Here is a 16,824-nt window from a genome sequence, read left to right on the forward strand (position 1 = left end):
AGCAGGAAGGTTTCAGTTGACATGAACAGCTACTTTGTACACACAAAACACTGCTTCCTGCTCCTGCCAGTCTGCCATTACCATCCTGAAGAGGTGAATGCTCGTGTTTCCATGAAAATACAAAAGAATTTTACAAATATGCATTTCTTTTTAAAAGTCCTTGTCCCTCAGTACCTCTAGATCCCCATTTAAGCCCCTCCCCTTCACCCGCCCCCCCAAAGTAAAATAACTTTTTCTCGGGCTGAGGTGGCAGCCTGCCACCTTCATCACTGCACTCCCAGTTCATAAAGAGACAAGGGTTGTTGTGGCCTTTTAAAAACAGAAAAACATCCCTTCTCAGTGACTGAGGTAAGGTTTCATACATTCAGTGGTGTAAATAAATGCCAGCAGAGTTTTATAGGAACATGAGTATAAGTTTAAGGGTTTTATTATCAAAGTTGTGTAAAACAATTTCAGAAACTGTACATCAACATGGCACAGACTGTAGCCTACTTTTGTCTTCTTACCTGCACAAAAGTAAAAGCTCTTGAACTTCTGGAACTAAGAAAACAGCTTGCCTAACTACTCTGCATATAACATGGAATCACTGTGCATAAGGGTACTACTGCAGTGACAGTAAACACAAATTCATCAGTTTATACAACTTGAGATCAAGTAAAAAGTACATTATCAAGTAGACCTGCTTTTAAAAGCATACCATGGCCAATTTTAAGTTGCACTACCCTTTTGTCATGTGTTTTGCTTAACAACAAATAAAAGGACCTGGGTTATGAGAAGTGCACAAAGCAACCTTTCATCACTGGGCAATGATCAAGCAGAAATTTTCATTCCCCGAGGCTCAAGTGGAAAAGTTACAAACCCTCACACCTCCCCTGAGATGGACTGGAACTGACATTAAAAAAAGCCCTCAAAAAGGTCAGTGCATTTTAGCTTTGTTGAAGCCAAACAAAAATCACCAGGAAGAACAAACCAAACCAACCCCAGCCACATGGCTTTAAAAAAACAAACAGAAATGGAAAAAATATCTCTATCAGAATGCTTATTTTCAGATGTACTGGTGTTTTTTTTGTTTTTGTTTTTTTTGTTTTGTTTGTGTAGTCACACTTAAGACCCTTAAGTAGCTCCACCACATCTGGTAGAGTGTAGGACATGTGGGATGTTTCTGCCACGACCAACATGCAGTCAGTGCATTCCTATACTGCTCTAGTACTGCAATGAATCAAACTCTAGAAACACTATCATAAGTGAGCTGATTGACTACAGGAGATCATACAACAAACAGTCCATGCCTGCTGTAGATGCATGCAGCTTTTTTTTTGCTTGAAGCATCACCAAGTTAGTCAGAGTTGCTGGGCTGGCAATCCCTGTGGGCCAGAACAGGATGGTTACCTTTCTAGAAAGCTTTGGAGGCGAGTTAGTATCAGGAGATTTACAAACCAGGTATAGCTCAGAGCTGTATACATCTAGATTTAGGATTAACAAGTACAGCATAAAAGAATCACACAGGAATGACACTGATGCACGTCTGCAGCTGTGTTCACTGCAAAGGCCAAGCTCAGTCACTCATGTCCATGTCCTCCTCGTGGTGGTCATCCCCGTTCACCTTGGATTCCCTTGCTGAATCTCCGCCTCCCTTCTCAGCCCCGGACTCCTTCGCTTTAGGGGAGGAAGAATCTGCCGCTTTCTTCTCTTCCTTCTTCTCCTTCTCGCTGTCGTATCCTTGTTCTTCTTCATCATAATCCCTTGTGACCTGCTTTGCCAAGATAGAAAAACACCAGTAAAACTTGCCTTGCCAGGCCCTGCAGGCTGCGAGCGCCCAGGCTGTGGGGGGGTGTTTTACACATACTTTCACATCCTTATCGCTCTCCGATTTCCGTTCCCGATCCTTCTCCTTGTCTTTGCTCTTTTTCTTCTTGCTTGTTGACCGCTCCCTCTCATCTCTGCTTCTCTCCTTGTCTTTATCCTTCTTCTTCTCCTTTTTATGTCTGCAATGATGAAGTGTGTAGAAGAATTAAAGCCACCATCAGACCATCCTGTAACCAGGACACAGACCGTGCCCAGACCTTTGCCCGTTACAGATTCTAGGTCGCCACAAATCTAAAGGGAGAAACAGCAGTGTGCAACTAAGATCCCAGACTAGTTTGGGTTGGAAGGGACCTTAAAAATCATCCAGTCCCACCCCTGCATGGGCAGGGACACCTCCTACCAGCCCAGGCTGCTCCAAGCCCCATCCAACCTGCCCTTCAACACTGCCAGGGATGGGGCAGCCACAGCTTCCCTGGGCAACCTGGGCCAGGCTCTCACCACCCTCAAAGTGAAGAACAGACAGTATTTGCTTTCAGTAAATAACCCAACATTCCCATTCCTCGGCTCTGGACCAAACACAATCACCAGAAGCAGAAGACCATGTTAAGAAAAATGCTGCAGCATTTCATGAAGGAGCACCACCCCATGTTCCATGTTTAGGCAGAGAGGGTCACAAAATGCCCAGGCCCACCCAGAAGTCAGTTGACTCCAACTGTACAGAGCCAGATGGGCTGGCAACCCAGGTATCTCTGCCCTTCACCCCTGGAATACCACACACTGGGAGTTCTGGGCACTAAGGGAGAAGCTCTATGCTTGAAACCAATAGATGCTGATAAAATGTAGCAGGCAGCAGAAATCTACTCTCTCTCTCAAGAAGTCAGGCTATGTGCAAGGTGTAAGGGACAAGCCACACCCCTCCCTGCACGCCGACCCCTCCATGATCTCTGCTATAGTTCACACCCAGGAACCTCCCACCCAGACACCTTTTCTTCCTCAGCCAAGAGCCCCACTGACCTCCGTGGAGATGGGGACCTGGACACTTTCCTTTTAGGAGACCTGGGCTTCTTGGGTGACCGGGACCCACTCCTGCTTCTCCTGCGTCGTCTTTCTCTGCAGGAAAAAGAGAGCAAAGCCTTGGGTTTCTTCTTTCTTTTTGGTTTGTTTTTTTTTTAAAGCTACAAATACACCTCCAGCTCCAAACCTAGCACTGCTCCCAAGGTAGCACCTACGTATAACTTCAAGTGGATCTTGCTTACTAGAAAAGCCCACACAGCTGCTGAGCAGTGGAGCAAGTTCTGTTCCATCCCCACCTCCATGAACAAATGCCCAGCTTAGACTCCATCAGGGACACCAACTCTTTTGCAAACAGAAACAAACCAGTTCTTGTCATGACTGCAAATTAGTTCTGGAAGTTTTTTTTAAATGGAATGACATGTATTTATTCCACAGATCAGGAAAGAGTTTCTCAGTGACCTCAAAACATCGTTCTCCCTTTGATACAGAGCAAGGAGACCATTCAAAGCTCAAACAACACCCAGAAAATTACAGTATCAGGGAAAAATAAATCATCTTCTAGACAGAGGCAGAGGGAACACACATGCACTTGTGCATACACCCAGTGTATCCACCACAGAACCATCATCCTGTTGCATGCAAGAATGTTCTTTCTACTGAAGTGGATACACCCTGCTGGAAACAGAGCCCATGGAAAACATTCCTTTTACTGTACCTGCTTGTGCTTCTTGATCGTCTGGTTGTGCTGTAGCTTTTGGGGGGAGTTTTGGAACGTTTCTTTTCTTTCTCTTCCTTCTTTTTATCCCTTTTAGTAAAACACAGATTTAAAGTTTAAGTAATTTTCAAACTATTCAAGTAGGATCCACTGCTTTAGCTACACAGGAAAATGAATGAGGACATGATGGCTACACTGGATGGCACATGGTGCCTAGTATTTCTGGGGTCAGTCACCTTAATTTGATGGAAACAATAGAAATCATCTACATAAAAAAAACAACAGCTCTTTATAGCTCCTGTGTATGAACAACACAAAACATGCAAGTCCAGGTGCTCCCATTTCCTGCTTCCCAAAGGCAGTGACTGGGTGAGTCAGCTCATGCCTGCTGCCTCTGCTGCCCCCTGGGCAAAGCAGGTTACAGAATTCTCTAAGATGGTACAGGAGACTGCGACTTGACCAAGAGCCACTAGTTCCTTCTGCCCTAGGTTTTCTGTTTAGTTGCATTTGTTAGTTTGCTTTTAAATTAAGCTCCTACATCTAATAATTTCCAGCAAATAGAATAACTTTATTGAAGCAATTACCTGGTTTTGGATGTGCTCCTAGACCTTCTGCTTCTCTCTCTGGAATGAGATCTTCTTCGCCTTGGACTTTTCGATCGCCTCCTGCTTCTCGATTTGGAATGGGACCTTCTCCTTGACCTGCTTCTGGACCGTCTACCAGGGACACAGCACACAGGGGAGGAAACACATGGACTGTTCAGAAACCATGCACTCAGTGTGAAATTACTGTCATGCACAAGGACATGGAAAACAGAGAAAAGAATTTAAAAAGCAGCTAAGGAGTCACACTGAGTCCAACAAGGAGATGCGAAAAGGAAGGGCACAAGCACTGAATGTCAGAGCAGTGCTGCCCCCATCAGCTCCCACTGCTCTCCTTGTGAGAGAACATCTGTTCCTCTGTAGAGAAAAACCAGTCAAGTTTGTCTGCAGGAATGTTCAGAACACTAAGCCAAACAGAAGCCAATTGCTGAGGGTGCAAAGAGCAAAGCAGCACCAATGGGAAGGCCATGGTTAAAATGAAGAGCAGAGGCACCCGCTGCGTAGTTGGGGCTGACACAGCAACAGCACCAACCAGCCAGAAGCACTTCTGGTGGGTAGGACAGCATGAAGATTGCTGGGCAGGACACCCATACAGACCTGGTCTCCATTAAAATAATCACCTAGAGAATTCTGGAACAACTTTTCTCCCAGCTACTTCTACTCATCTGTTTTTGCTGCCCATCCTAGAAACAAACAGCCCAACTGGGCAACATTCACTGCACATCAGGGAAGTCTCCCAGTACTGGGTTTCAAGACAAATCATAATCACCACAGGAGCACACTGGAAAGAGACTGAGGCAAGAGCAGAGCTTAAGCAAGTGTTGTTCAATAACAGCCTAGGATGGCTTCTAAATGCTCACAGCAGTGAGGGGTGTGTGAAGCCAAGCCTTGCGCTGAGGTGTTTCTCATCTGCTACAAACCCAGTCCCTTGTTTCCTGTACCAGACAAAAGCAGAGCCCAAGCACTGCTAGGGAAGGAAGCCACCTCAGTCAGTGTCCTGTTCTTAGAGCTCCTGAAGTTATTTCTGCAGCAGTTTCAGGTATTTCTGAGGTAGTTTTTGCTATCACCTCTCCCCCCCTTTCTACAAACACAGAGGTGGGTCTCCATCTCACACTGCAGCCCAATCCCAGCCTAAACCTTCATTTCATTCTCCTCCTGCCAGCCTCCATCGGTCAAGAGTCACTTCCAAGAAGTATTTTTGCAGGAATTCTTTCAGCTATGTGGGATTTTTTTAAAAGCAAAAAAGCCACCTACCTGTGTCTAGATGAAGAAGGTGTCCTCCTCCTCCTTGAGCGTGATCTTGACCTTGAATGCCTTCGTTTTTCATCTTTTTTGTCTGGGTTAAAAGGGAAAAGCACAGTAAAAAAAGCATGTTCTTGTAGCTCTCAAAAAGATTTTATAAAGGAAAGGAAGTTGGACTTCACACTACAGATAGAAGTATGATAAAGGAAACTCAAGGAATATTTTGACATTTGAAATGAAGCCTCACCTTCATCTTTTAAGAAAAGGGAAGAGTGAAGACATGACAGAGACATGTATGTGACATACAACAACAAAGTTTCAAACAGAACTGAAGAAGTTAGAACTCAGAAAATACTTAAATTAAGTCAGTTGCAGGGCAAGAGAGTCTTGTTAAAACCTCAGAACCTGCTCTTTTGGGAAGGGCTAAAGAATTGAAATTCCCACAAATAAGCCTCAAGCAAAACAATCACCATGTGTTCTGGTGGAACAAAAGAACAGGGGCTCTGTTCTGCCCTGAATGTAATCAGGAGACTGCAAAACTGTATTTTGCAGTCAAAAACAAATCTGTCAGATCACAGATTTGTGGATGAATTGCTGCACCTTATTCCAAAAGAAAATCTACTGAAATAAGCTACAGAATGATTATTTACAAACTTTCACAGATCAGGCATTACAAGAAAGTAAATAATCCCCAGGAACAAACACCACCAGGATGCCAAGGGGTTAAATCACCTGTGGTTTCCCAGTGCAAGCTCAAGCAGGGGAAGCTCAAGCACTTTCCCTTCTCAAATCAAGTGAATCCAGGGAAAGCACCAGCTGATCAATTCCCTGCACCATTCTGCAGGGCACATGCAGCACTGACCATTAAAAACCTGCCAACTGTAGGTCAAGTCACTACAGAAGATGAAAGCTTTAAGCCAGTGTCCTGCAGACCAAAAGCTTTTAGAATTATGCTACATCAAAAGGCCACCTGGAACTGGATGAGGAATTCTAGGATTCACCATTACCTGGCTCTATAGCAGCAGAAATTAAGGACTGTGCTTCTCGTACTCTTTTCATAGCTTCTTCTATTTCTTTACTGGAGGTATCTGATTTCAGACTTGGTGAAACAAGACCTGCAGCTACATGGTTCAACCTGCCAAAGAAAAAAGAAGCTTAGAAACTCGTATCAAGTGCTACAATCATCCCTGCTTGCTGTCCCCAACAGAACAAAATAAGCCTTTTTCTGAACACTGAAACACAAATCAGCAAACATTTTCCTCCCAAGTACTAAGATGTGTTTGGTTTTTTTCCATCTTCTGACAGCTCTAATGTACATTGACACAGAACAGAGTCTGCACCAGATCCCTTAGACACTGTTTTACTTTGACTTTAATTAGATCCATCAGGACAAAGACTGGATCACAACAGATATTCCCAATATCAAGTGTGCTGCAATACAAGGATACGTAAACACTGCTGCTTACTTTGGATCCACTGTGCTCATCAGTTTTAGGAGCTGATCTGCTGCGAGAGACTGTGAGGGAAAAAGAAAGAAGAGTTACCACCATGCTGGAAGCTGTGTGTGCTCAAGAGATGATCTCCCTCAAATGCACCCTCAGCAGAGGCTAAAACTAAAAGTCTCTACAGTTTTAAAAACCAAACCAGACTCCAAACAAAGTAGAGAGGGAAAGACACCTTGTTCTGTTTCAAAACTTGTGGATGGTGGTGATGGTGAGAACATCACATTTAATACTGGTGAGCACCAAGAGCACCGTGTATGTTAGTGAAGCTGCCCTGTGTGCTAGGGACAAGAAGGAAAATGTTAGTGTGTGACATACCTGAGAGTTTAAGTTTGCTCCAGGAAGCCCAAGAGCAGCTAGGGCAGGATCAAGAGCAGGAGCTCCTAAAGCAGCTAAAGGAACAGCACCAATCTGTAAGGAAGACACCAATTAGCCAAGGCCACATTCAGACTTCAAGCTACAGGAACTTACCCTAAGGTCAGCAAGAGTATTTCTAAAATGAAATTAGTTTCCTCTGGTTCCCAATGGGCAGGGAAAAAAAAGTAAAGCTTTCCAACACATTCAAGAAATAGTCTAGAATGACACTCCTCTCCAGTGTTAAAATGAACATCCATTGTTAAGTTTCTAAGCCAACTACCACCTATCTACATCAATTCAGAATTTAAATTAACATGTTTCATGTTAAAAGACAAAATAATATGGCTACATCTCTACAGAGTTCTCAATTTTGGTTAAATCTGGCAAATGGGTAGAAAAGCCACTAGAAGAATACGAAGCATGACAACATAGGTCTAAATTCTTTAAATTCACCTAGAAGCCTCATTAAAGAACCTGATTTTTTTCCCATTTAAAGTGAGTTGATCAAAATGTCCAGTGAAACAAAACACACACTGTGCTGCAAACACATGATGGGATGGGAATCCAATGCTGGTGCTGGGAGGCCTTGCTCTCCCCTCCCCTCTGGCACTTGAGATTCATTTGTCAACCAGTCCAAACACACTGAGCCACCTCAGGACTTACTTTGTGCTCCCTGCTAACACAATAATCCACCAAAGGATCTCATGAGCTCCAAAGCCAGCACAGGAGCAGCAGCATGTAGTCAAGAGCAAGGGAGCAGAAACTTCTGCTTTCTGCCAGGGAGTTCTGCACTAGCTGATCTCCTGAAACTGCACAGGCTTCTTCCTGCAGCCTCAGAAGGAAAACCTCACTAATCCCAAACTGATTCCTAGAGTATAAACTACAGCTCCAATTCATGTTCACTGAGTTAATGCCCAACTCTCAGTAGCAATCCAAAGTTTTCCACAAAGTGGAGGTGCTAAATAGGTTTTCCCATGGAGTGGGCTGGGAGCAGGCTGGGATTCAGAGTGACAGAGCTGAAACCGAGACAAACAGTTCCTGCTAAAAGAAGAAATCCTCAACACATTATTTATTTGTTTCTCCCATCCCTTTCCTTGAGTTTTAAAGTTAAACTTCAGACTTTTCCCTCTTTGTGTGCTTAAAAGGACTTTCTGAAGAGCTCACTGGCAAGTCCATCTTTCAGGCAATCAGAAATCTTAACAGACACTCCAGAAAGAAGGACTAAGCACAAGCTGAAGTAGATTTGAGAACTGCAGAATTAATGAAGCTTTCCTCTAATTAAATTGCCTCTTGTAATTTGACTCTCTATTCTCTAATAAGATATGTTCTTAGACCAAAACCTTTTGTACAATGTATTGGTCTTACCGTTCAACCTACAGAACAGTTCTGGTAACAAGCAAACACAGGCTACAACTTTTTCCCCTCAGCTGGAGTATTAACAGGAGGTGTCTCCACAGCATGACAACTCCTTGAGCTTCATGAATTAAAAATCTACAAGCTCTCTCCTGCTTGCCAAATCTGTCTGTGGGCATACAGGGGATAAAAGGGGGGAGAGAGAGACCATCACAGGGCCCCTGAAATTCCAGAAACATCTTATTAGGGAAATAAGATGTCCCATCTAGCAGCTCATCATTGTTTTGCCACAACTCATTTCAGACAGGTCCAACAACCCATCAAGGTATCTAAACTAGAACACTCTAGGAGTCAGCATTAGCACATCAGTTTATGTCTCCTGGAAAAAAAACAACAGCAAATAAGTTACAATCTAACAGAATTAATCTAATAGTTTCCCTTGGCTTCAGCCTAGCAGGAAAGCAAGCCTACCTGAGAAAGTGGGTTGGGAGTGGGCAGGAGTCCACCTCCAGGCAGCAGACCTGCCACAGCATTAGCTGGTGCCAAGAGAGACAAAGCCTTAGTCTCATCAGGAATAACTCCTGCAGAGAAATAGCCTCGCATTAGAACACATTCTGTTTCAAAGGCAGAAAATACACAAATACACCCAGAAAATGTCTCCCTGATACACCACCTGAGTTTGTTGAAAGTACTTATGTTGGCTAAAATACAAAGCTTGATGTCTATTAATATTTATCATTAACTTTTTTGTCAGAATGAAACTTCAATGTGTGAAAATTTGACTGTTCCTTTTTCTCTACAAATGGTTAAGTTTCTAGAGCAAAAAAATAGCACAATACACACTACTTTTTTGTTAACACTGCCAAGATTTCATCACCTGTACTCGATTTTTAAGTCATGAACCAAACGTAAGCAAGCACAGTCGGTTCTCCAGGGGTGTGCTCTCAACTTTCAAAAGCTGTTTTATGAACAACGACTCGTGTCGGCTGCTTCACTATAAAGCACACAGAAAAATCAAGATACACAAGACAAAAAAAGTTTGATTTAGGGGTTAATAATATGGTACAGTTCACTATGTTTTCTTTTACACCTACCATATAAATTTTTGCAAAACTTAAAAGAGAAGGTATGGAACTATTTTTGGTTGAATCAAGCGTAGGGCTTTTGCTGACTTGACAAATGAGAGTCTCTGCAGCTCTCCCAGTGCTGGCTGTGTGTGCCTGGGGTGGCTGGTGCAGACATACAGTGTGGCACATTCCTTACCTGTGCAGTAAAATGCATTTGTTCCAATATGTGCCATGCTTATTGTACCAAGAATGCTGCTACATTTCAGAAGAAACTTCTGGCCCAAAATCTTGCAGCCAACTAAGACAAGTGTCTTATTTTACTGCCTGCTCTGCACATAGAATTGTAAGGGTCCTACCATGAAACAAGTAATTATGTAGGTATTTTTATTCTATCCAACAGCAAAAGCCCTATACAGATGGATTAATTTGTTAATGTGCCCAAGCCCCCAAAATGAGAGTTCAATAAAACAATTTTACTATATAGTTGCAAATACCAGTAGTGTTTCTGTAATACACATTAAGAAACTGCATCTCATCATAAAACATACAATATGTACAGGGCACTTAAGAGAAACTGGATAAGCTGCAGAAGAAAACTGTTGGGTGGTATTTTCAGCAGGGCCTGGTATATAGTTCAGGCTGAACCAGGGAAAAGAACTGTAAAACACAACAACAAAAAAGAAAAACCACTGTTAAATAAAGGTAATGGTTCCTTCCACCTATACTGAGAAGTGCCGATAATATAAACAAATGTATAATACACAGCACTGATATCTTGCTTGTGTCATTGAGCTGTCATCAATTTAGATACCAAAAGTTATGGAGGGAGAGGGGGGGAAAAAGGTCATTTAGATAAAGGGCATTAATGCATAAATATATTAACAAACCTACAGAGAGATTATGGGATAATTTTGCATGCAAAATTATGTCTCAGAGGATATTTATAAATTAAAGCTAAACATTTCAAATTAGTGCAACTACAACATTTCTGGCATCTAAATACAAATCCTCAGACTTATCTTGAGACACCTCATAGAAGATCTGCATCCATTAAAAAAAAAAATTCATGCATCTGATCCTCTAATTGTTTAAAAAAAATATTTAGAAATAAATAAACTACAATTTTTAAAAAAGCAATGAGGCCCCTCACCAGTTAATTTTCATGCTTCAAGAGTTTTTTTTACTGCTGCTTTGTTAGAACCATGAAATACTGCATGAATGTGTAGAAATGAAAGAAAAAGAAACAGACAAAAGAAACAAACATTAACCAAAGAACCTAGATACCCCCCCCAGCCACCTTTTAATCTTAAAGAGTTCCTTCCAAATCTAGGAATATCAGAGAGAAAATTACAAATACTAAACCTTACCGTAGCCTTTGTGTATAGTTCTATAACACAAAGCAACAGCCAACACCAAAGTGTCTGTTATGCTAAACCTGGAGTGCACTTGCGATATAGGGGCAATTATTGCACTAAACAGACAACAAACATTCACTTTAGTGACAGGCAATATTCACACAATTATCACAACAGAAACCCAAGGGTACAAGGCCCCGTTCAGCACAGTAGTTAAGCACATGCCTGGCATTAAGCACATGAGCAGTTTCATGATCTTTTTAAGAATCTTGCTGCTTGAACAGCTTGTTGAATTGGGACCCTGGCAGGATGTGTTTGCAGGGAAAAGGGTTTTCCAGGACAGGGACTAAGGCATATGATCCCAGACCAGGGGCAACACCTTATGGGCTCAACATATCTCCTGGGATACGCCCCGCTGTTCTGCCAAACCCATCAACATGCTGAACTAGAACAGCACCAGAAATGGCCCAGGAAGAACTCCTTGATTTAAATGAGCCCATTAAAATATTCTACTTGATTAATTTTATTTTCTTTTACAGAATCTGAACCAAAGTTACTGGGCAGATTTCTCTGTGTGCCAGATTTATCCACCATCAAGCACCATGGACAAAGTCAGACTGACAAAGAGAAAAATGTTTTATCCTTACTGGAGAAGTTAAACACCAACATTCTTTACCATGGGCCTTGGTGAGTATTTCAGAGCTAACTCAGACTGCTGCTGTATCCAGCTTTAATACAAAGATGAGGACAAGAAGCCTTTCAACTGTGCTGTTGTACCTAAACTAGCAAAAGCAGAAGCAGTAGCTCAGTGGCAATTTCAGAACATGTTCTGCCCCCTCAAAAAGCAGCATGTCTCAACCAGAGGTCAGGCTGCAGATTCCTACGCTCCAGAAATTAAGTTTTCATATCTCTGAAGTTTAAGGAACACAAAGACAGCTCCCCAGGCCTCCAAAGACAGCCTACAGCATTGCAGTGTCTCAGTTACAGGTCTGATCCAGGTCATCTATCACATTTACTACTGTAGTATGACTTAATCTGCAGAGATTGCATTTAATTCAAGCTACCTGGGAAAAGCCATTATTTCAGAAGCAAATCAAGAAACAGTACAATGGAAATAAATTACTTCTAAAGCAAGTCTAGAAGAGTTTTAATAAGACTTCTGTAAGAAGAGGTGTCTTCTCAGCACTTTGTTTTTAAGGTAAGTTCCAAAAACCCTGCTCATTGCCTTTCAAATTACTGTAACACCCTAAAATGTAAAAATAAAAAGAAGAGAAAATGTAGTTAACAAGTGGTTACACCAGGAAAACACTTGGGGACTTGAGTGCTTGCTGGCCTTTAGTTAATGTCTAGAATCCCCTGTAGCTGCAGAGGACCCACTGTTTTTCAGTCATCTGGAAGGGCTTTGCATTTGCCTTCTCCACTACAAAAATCACACACACAAATAACAGAGAGAAGAGTTTATTATTTAGTGAAATTCTATAAAATATATCAAAGGATGAACAAGAAAACTTGGAATAAAATACTAGTACCAGTGCCCATTTGGCACCTCTTGGAAGATCTCACTTTCAAATTAAACCATAATTATTCAAACCCTTGGTATACTGGACTTCTCAGCGAGAGCGAGTGCCTTTCAGGGAGCCCCCAACTAAACCCAGCAGCAGCAGCTCTTAAAGAGACATTAATCTGCTCCCCCAGGGAGGGAGAAGCCATTCTCATGAAGAGATTTATGCCTACATGGAAGTGGCAAACAGTTATTAAGGCAAAATTTCCTTAGGATGTTGACCTGTTGGCTTACCTCTGTTTAGGCAAATGTCTCATTGAGACAGACAAATAGCAAAATTTGCAAATAATTCTGCCTAAAATGTTAATAATCTAAACTTAAAGACACACAAAACCAGGAAGAGGTAAACTTTCCACTTGAATTCAGTGGCACTAGATTAAAAACAATTATTGTTTAATCCATGGGCCAATGGCAATATACCAAGGGTTTAAAAATGTGAATCTCTTACATGTTTGACATTTGACTAACCCTCATTTTTTGAGAACTATACTGAAATGAAATGCCATGGTATGGTGGCTTCATAGGCCATTAAACAAGTCACAAACCTTCTGCATAGGGTACGACTATCAAGGCTCTGTCAACGAACACAGTGTTTGTCAGATGCTGGGCCACGACTGCCGAGTCGGGATCGTGGAACTTTACAAAACAGACACGCGATGAAACAGGCAAAGGAGAATCACTGGAAAAGAAAGAAAGAAAAACCTTGCTTAGCTGGGGGCCAGCCTGGCAGTAGGAAGCTTCTGACTCCCATTGTCTCCCCACTTTCACCAAGGCAGGCAGTCACAGGGGGCCCCGCAAGGACACGATTTCAGGTTTTGCATCAAACAGCATTTTGTGTGACCACAGGTTGGAAATGGCACCAAATGAAGCCAACTGACTGTAGCAGTGCAGGAAGAGTTTTACTGCCTCATTTGTGACTGGGCATTAACTCTGTTATGCACAATGCATCTGTGACCTAACACCTCAACAGCAATCAGTTTTCATGACCTGCGAGAAGGGAAGGAGACAAAGAAAAACTTTGCTCCAGGAAAACGTGAGCTATGACGTATGATGCAGAAGCCACAAAAATCAAGACATTTTACACTCTCTGCTTTGGGCCTCAAATTACTTATAAAGGCAAACTATGAAACAAAAAGGGTCATGATTAAAAGATGACTGTAATGTGACAGGTCTGTCCCAAACCTCCACAGCTCACAGAGAGTCTCAGTCAGCAGAGCTGCACAAAACACCTCAGAACGGAACAGTTCTGCCTGCAAGTACCAGAGGAACAAACCAGCCTGAAGAGGCAGCTCTGAAAAATATTCACAAGTTCTTCATGACAAAGATCTACCTTTACTAACTAGATTCCCAGTTATGAGACCAGCTCTTCAAAATGCATCCCACTGCCAAAACAGTTTTATCTGGGCTGAAGAAGGTTGCCTGAGTCTCTAAGCACTCAAAGTGCAGAGTTGTCAGAGTTCAGGAGAAAGGAGAAGGACTTGAACACCAACAGGGCAGACATCCAAGGTCTATTTTTGTTGGTGCATGTTACACCAACTCAAAAGTTGCCCTAAACATCTACTTTATCATACTTTAAATTTAAACCTGATGTTAAAAACTACAGTGGAGCCATCAAATTGCAGCTTTTAAAACATTAACATTAGAAGCATCTACTTCATCCAACATTGTGCAATTTAATAAATTGGAAAGCAACACTGTAGCAATAAATGAAACAGAGCTGGAAATGCTGAAACTCTTAACTCTTCTGTACCTATGAACACACAACAGCTTGCCAAAGTGGTGCCATTTCTTGACCCACTTCCATTAAAACCAAAGCATTAGCACAGCATTTAACAAAATCACAGCAGCAAAACTGTGAAGTAAATCCAGGAGTTATGGCACACTGGAATGGCATACTAGGTTCTAAATAAGAATCAATGTGTTACATAAAGGCAGTAGGGTATTGCAAACATTCTTCCAATGTCTGTGATAAGGTGGGAACATCCTGTCTGGATCCATGAGCAGCCCTGTGTGCTCCATGGCACAGCTGACTGGGCCCACGTGCCCTGGCAATTCCATGCAAACTGGTGGGCTGGGCTTTTAAAAATGTACTTCCAGTCACTCTTAACATCCAAGCTGTGGCTGAGCAAGATTCATCAGGAACAGAACGTTCCCAACAGTTACCAAAAAAAGGCCGTCGTTATTCTAATTCACCAGAGACAAAAAAATGCAGCAATTCTCTCTCAGACACTGTTCCCACAACTGCCGAGACACACGAGGAGTTCCTGGGGCTGGTCTCTGAACAACATTCCCACTCTCAGAGTGCAGCAGGTCTGGAATACAGCAGGTGGACAGGTGGAAATCCAACCTTTGGATCAAAACCTCCAACTACTCACTCCACCAAAGCTCCCTCCTTCCTATTGCAACCAGCATCTTGAAATAGTAACTCTGATTTTTAAGGGATAATCCTGCCTCTTATACAGACACTAGTGCTGGCATTATTCCAGATGTAGAATCAGGCTGGAGATTGGAATAGATTGTCCATGCAGGAGATGTTCTCCAACATTACTATGTTCATAGGTGGGAAGAAACAACAGTTTAAAACAACCAACCCAAAGAAAAGCCAACTTCCCCAAAACAACCAACCCATGTGGTACCAGAGCCCCGGGCAGATCTGTACAGGCAGCAACACAGAGGAAACGACACAAAACCTCCTGAAACAGCACGTTAAAAATTAACCCCAGTCCAGAGCAGTCCCTGCTGCACAGCCTTTATAAATGGTTTCCAAAAATGCTCCTTTTCCACCAAGACATAGGCTCTTGAATGAGGATAAACAACGATGTTCACCTCAGCAGTTCTTCAGTATGTCCCACACCTCCTGCACCAGGCCCACCCAGAGACACTGTCTGTCCTGTTCCCTGTTAATTTCTTCAGTGGCTTTTCTACAGCTACAACCTTTCCATAAATAATAATAAATCTTCAAAGCATCCCCACAAGATGAAGAGGCACTTTCGCTGTCTTTCAATTCAGGCTTTTGAAACACAAAAGAAGTTTCAGCCAGACGTTTGTGTGATTTTTGGTGCTCCAATGTGAGCTGTCTGGCACCTGGGTTACTGGAATTATTTGCATCCTGTTGCCTGTTCTCCCTGCTTTTAAAGGCAGCCCATCAGCTCCCTGGGTCTTGTACCAACAAAATGACCCAGCTGAGGTGGCAGGAACACCAGGGCAAGAACAAAGGAGGCAGACACCGGCAGCCGGAGGCAGGAGCCCAGCCTTGCCGTGGAAACAAACTTGCCCTGATACCACCCTAGTAACCTTTTAACAGGTTAGTTAATATGTATTGAAAACTACAAAGTTTCAGGAACAGAATTCACCCAAAATAACCTTCCCTCGAAATACAGAGCAGCACGTCAAGTAACTGCACCTGCTTAAAGGCAGGTTCCATTGCTGGCTGCCAGGCATGAATGGCTCTGCCCAGATATTCACAAGGCAACTCTCATGTCTGGAACTGTCCCTCAATTCCAATTACAGAGACATTCCCTTCTCTTCTATGCTTCAATTTCCAACACAAAACTGACAAAATCCAACCCAAAGCAAGAAACTGCAAGAACACCAGAAACACCATTTCTGAATTTGCAGGGTGGGTGAATTTCCCTGGGCTTGTGCTAGCAGGGACTGACAGCTCCCTGGTGGAAAAGAGGATGCTTTCTGAGAGCTTCCCCCCCAGAGAAAAACAGGAAACCCCAAACACTCTTAGCCACTAAAAATAATCGACTGTATTCTGGTTTGATTTCTCAATAATCCAGCAATCCACGTTCATCCTGGCGAAAAGGAGGCTCTTTACTTACATAGTGCATGTGCAAAAGATCAACATGAGGTTCATCCTATCAACGTAGATCGACATGAGGTTCTGTAAAACTATTACTCACACTGACACGACCAACACCTGACACAGATAACGAACGTGTACGGCTTCTGTGTGATTCCCTGCCCCTTTTGCAGGGAACTCCCTGCAAGGAAGGCAGGCTGCTATCAGCACCCGGGTTCTAGGACCAGCCGCCCCCAGGTGCGGAGGTTACCGAGCGGGACGTGAGCCGGGCAGCCCGGGAACGCACCGCGCCCGCACCGGCGGGGCCCCGTCCCTCCCCCGCACCCCGCGGTGAGTTACAGCGCTGGGGAGCTGTGGCGGGCCCCCCCCCGGCGGGGGGTGAGGGCAGAGCCCGGCCCGGGCCCTGCTGGGCGCGGGGATGTCCCCGAGGAGGCCCCAGGCC

The 16,824-nt window shown here is 43.2% G+C and overlaps 2 protein-coding genes across 2 annotated transcripts in view; one reads left to right on the top strand and one right to left on the bottom strand.

Annotated features, from left to right (window-relative positions):
- Positions 1-1,086: 1,086 nt before the first annotated feature.
- Positions 1,087-16,457, bottom strand: SRSF11 (serine/arginine-rich splicing factor 11). The gene is made up of 12 exons (XM_009994587.1): positions 16,402-16,457; positions 13,120-13,253; positions 9,063-9,172; positions 7,200-7,292; positions 6,846-6,895; positions 6,387-6,514; positions 5,392-5,473; positions 4,120-4,251; positions 3,536-3,625; positions 2,821-2,916; positions 1,847-1,985; positions 1,087-1,750 (listed from the first exon to the last, which is right to left on the bottom strand). The coding sequence occupies exons 1-12, from the start codon at positions 16,455-16,457 to the stop codon at positions 1,556-1,558; spliced, it is 1,305 nt and encodes a 434-aa protein (XP_009992889.1). The 3' UTR covers positions 1,087-1,555.
- The window catches only part of LRRC40 (leucine rich repeat containing 40), a 15,522-nt gene continuing 15,153 nt past the window's right edge, over positions 16,456-16,824 (top strand). The window contains exons 1-2 of the mRNA XM_009994588.1: positions 16,456-16,465; positions 16,556-16,712. Coding sequence (XP_009992890.1) covers positions 16,456-16,465; positions 16,556-16,712 — 167 coding nt within the window. The remainder of the gene's footprint in view (positions 16,466-16,555; positions 16,713-16,824) is intronic.

Source organism: Chaetura pelagica, unplaced genomic scaffold (genome assembly GCF_000747805.2).
Source record: "Chaetura pelagica isolate M959 unplaced genomic scaffold, ChaPel_1.0 scaffold243, whole genome shotgun sequence".
Taxonomy (NCBI): domain Eukaryota; kingdom Metazoa; phylum Chordata; class Aves; order Apodiformes; family Apodidae; genus Chaetura; species Chaetura pelagica.

What these genes read in the sequence shown, in the direction of transcription:
- SRSF11 (XM_009994587.1), bottom strand. Translation starts at nt 16,457, where the DNA reads ATGTCGATCTACGTTGATAGGATGAACCTCATGTTGATCTTTTGCACA. An exon ending in AGTCGTACCCTATGCAGAAG is followed by an intron (nt 9,173 to 13,119) that starts GTTTGTGACTTG and finishes ATTTCTCTGCAG; the next exon opens with GAGTTATTCCTGATGAGACT. An exon ending in TTCTGCTGCTATAGAGCCAG is followed by an intron (nt 5,474 to 6,386) that starts GTAATGGTGAAT and finishes CTTTTAACCCAG; the next exon opens with ACAAAAAAGATGAAAAACGA.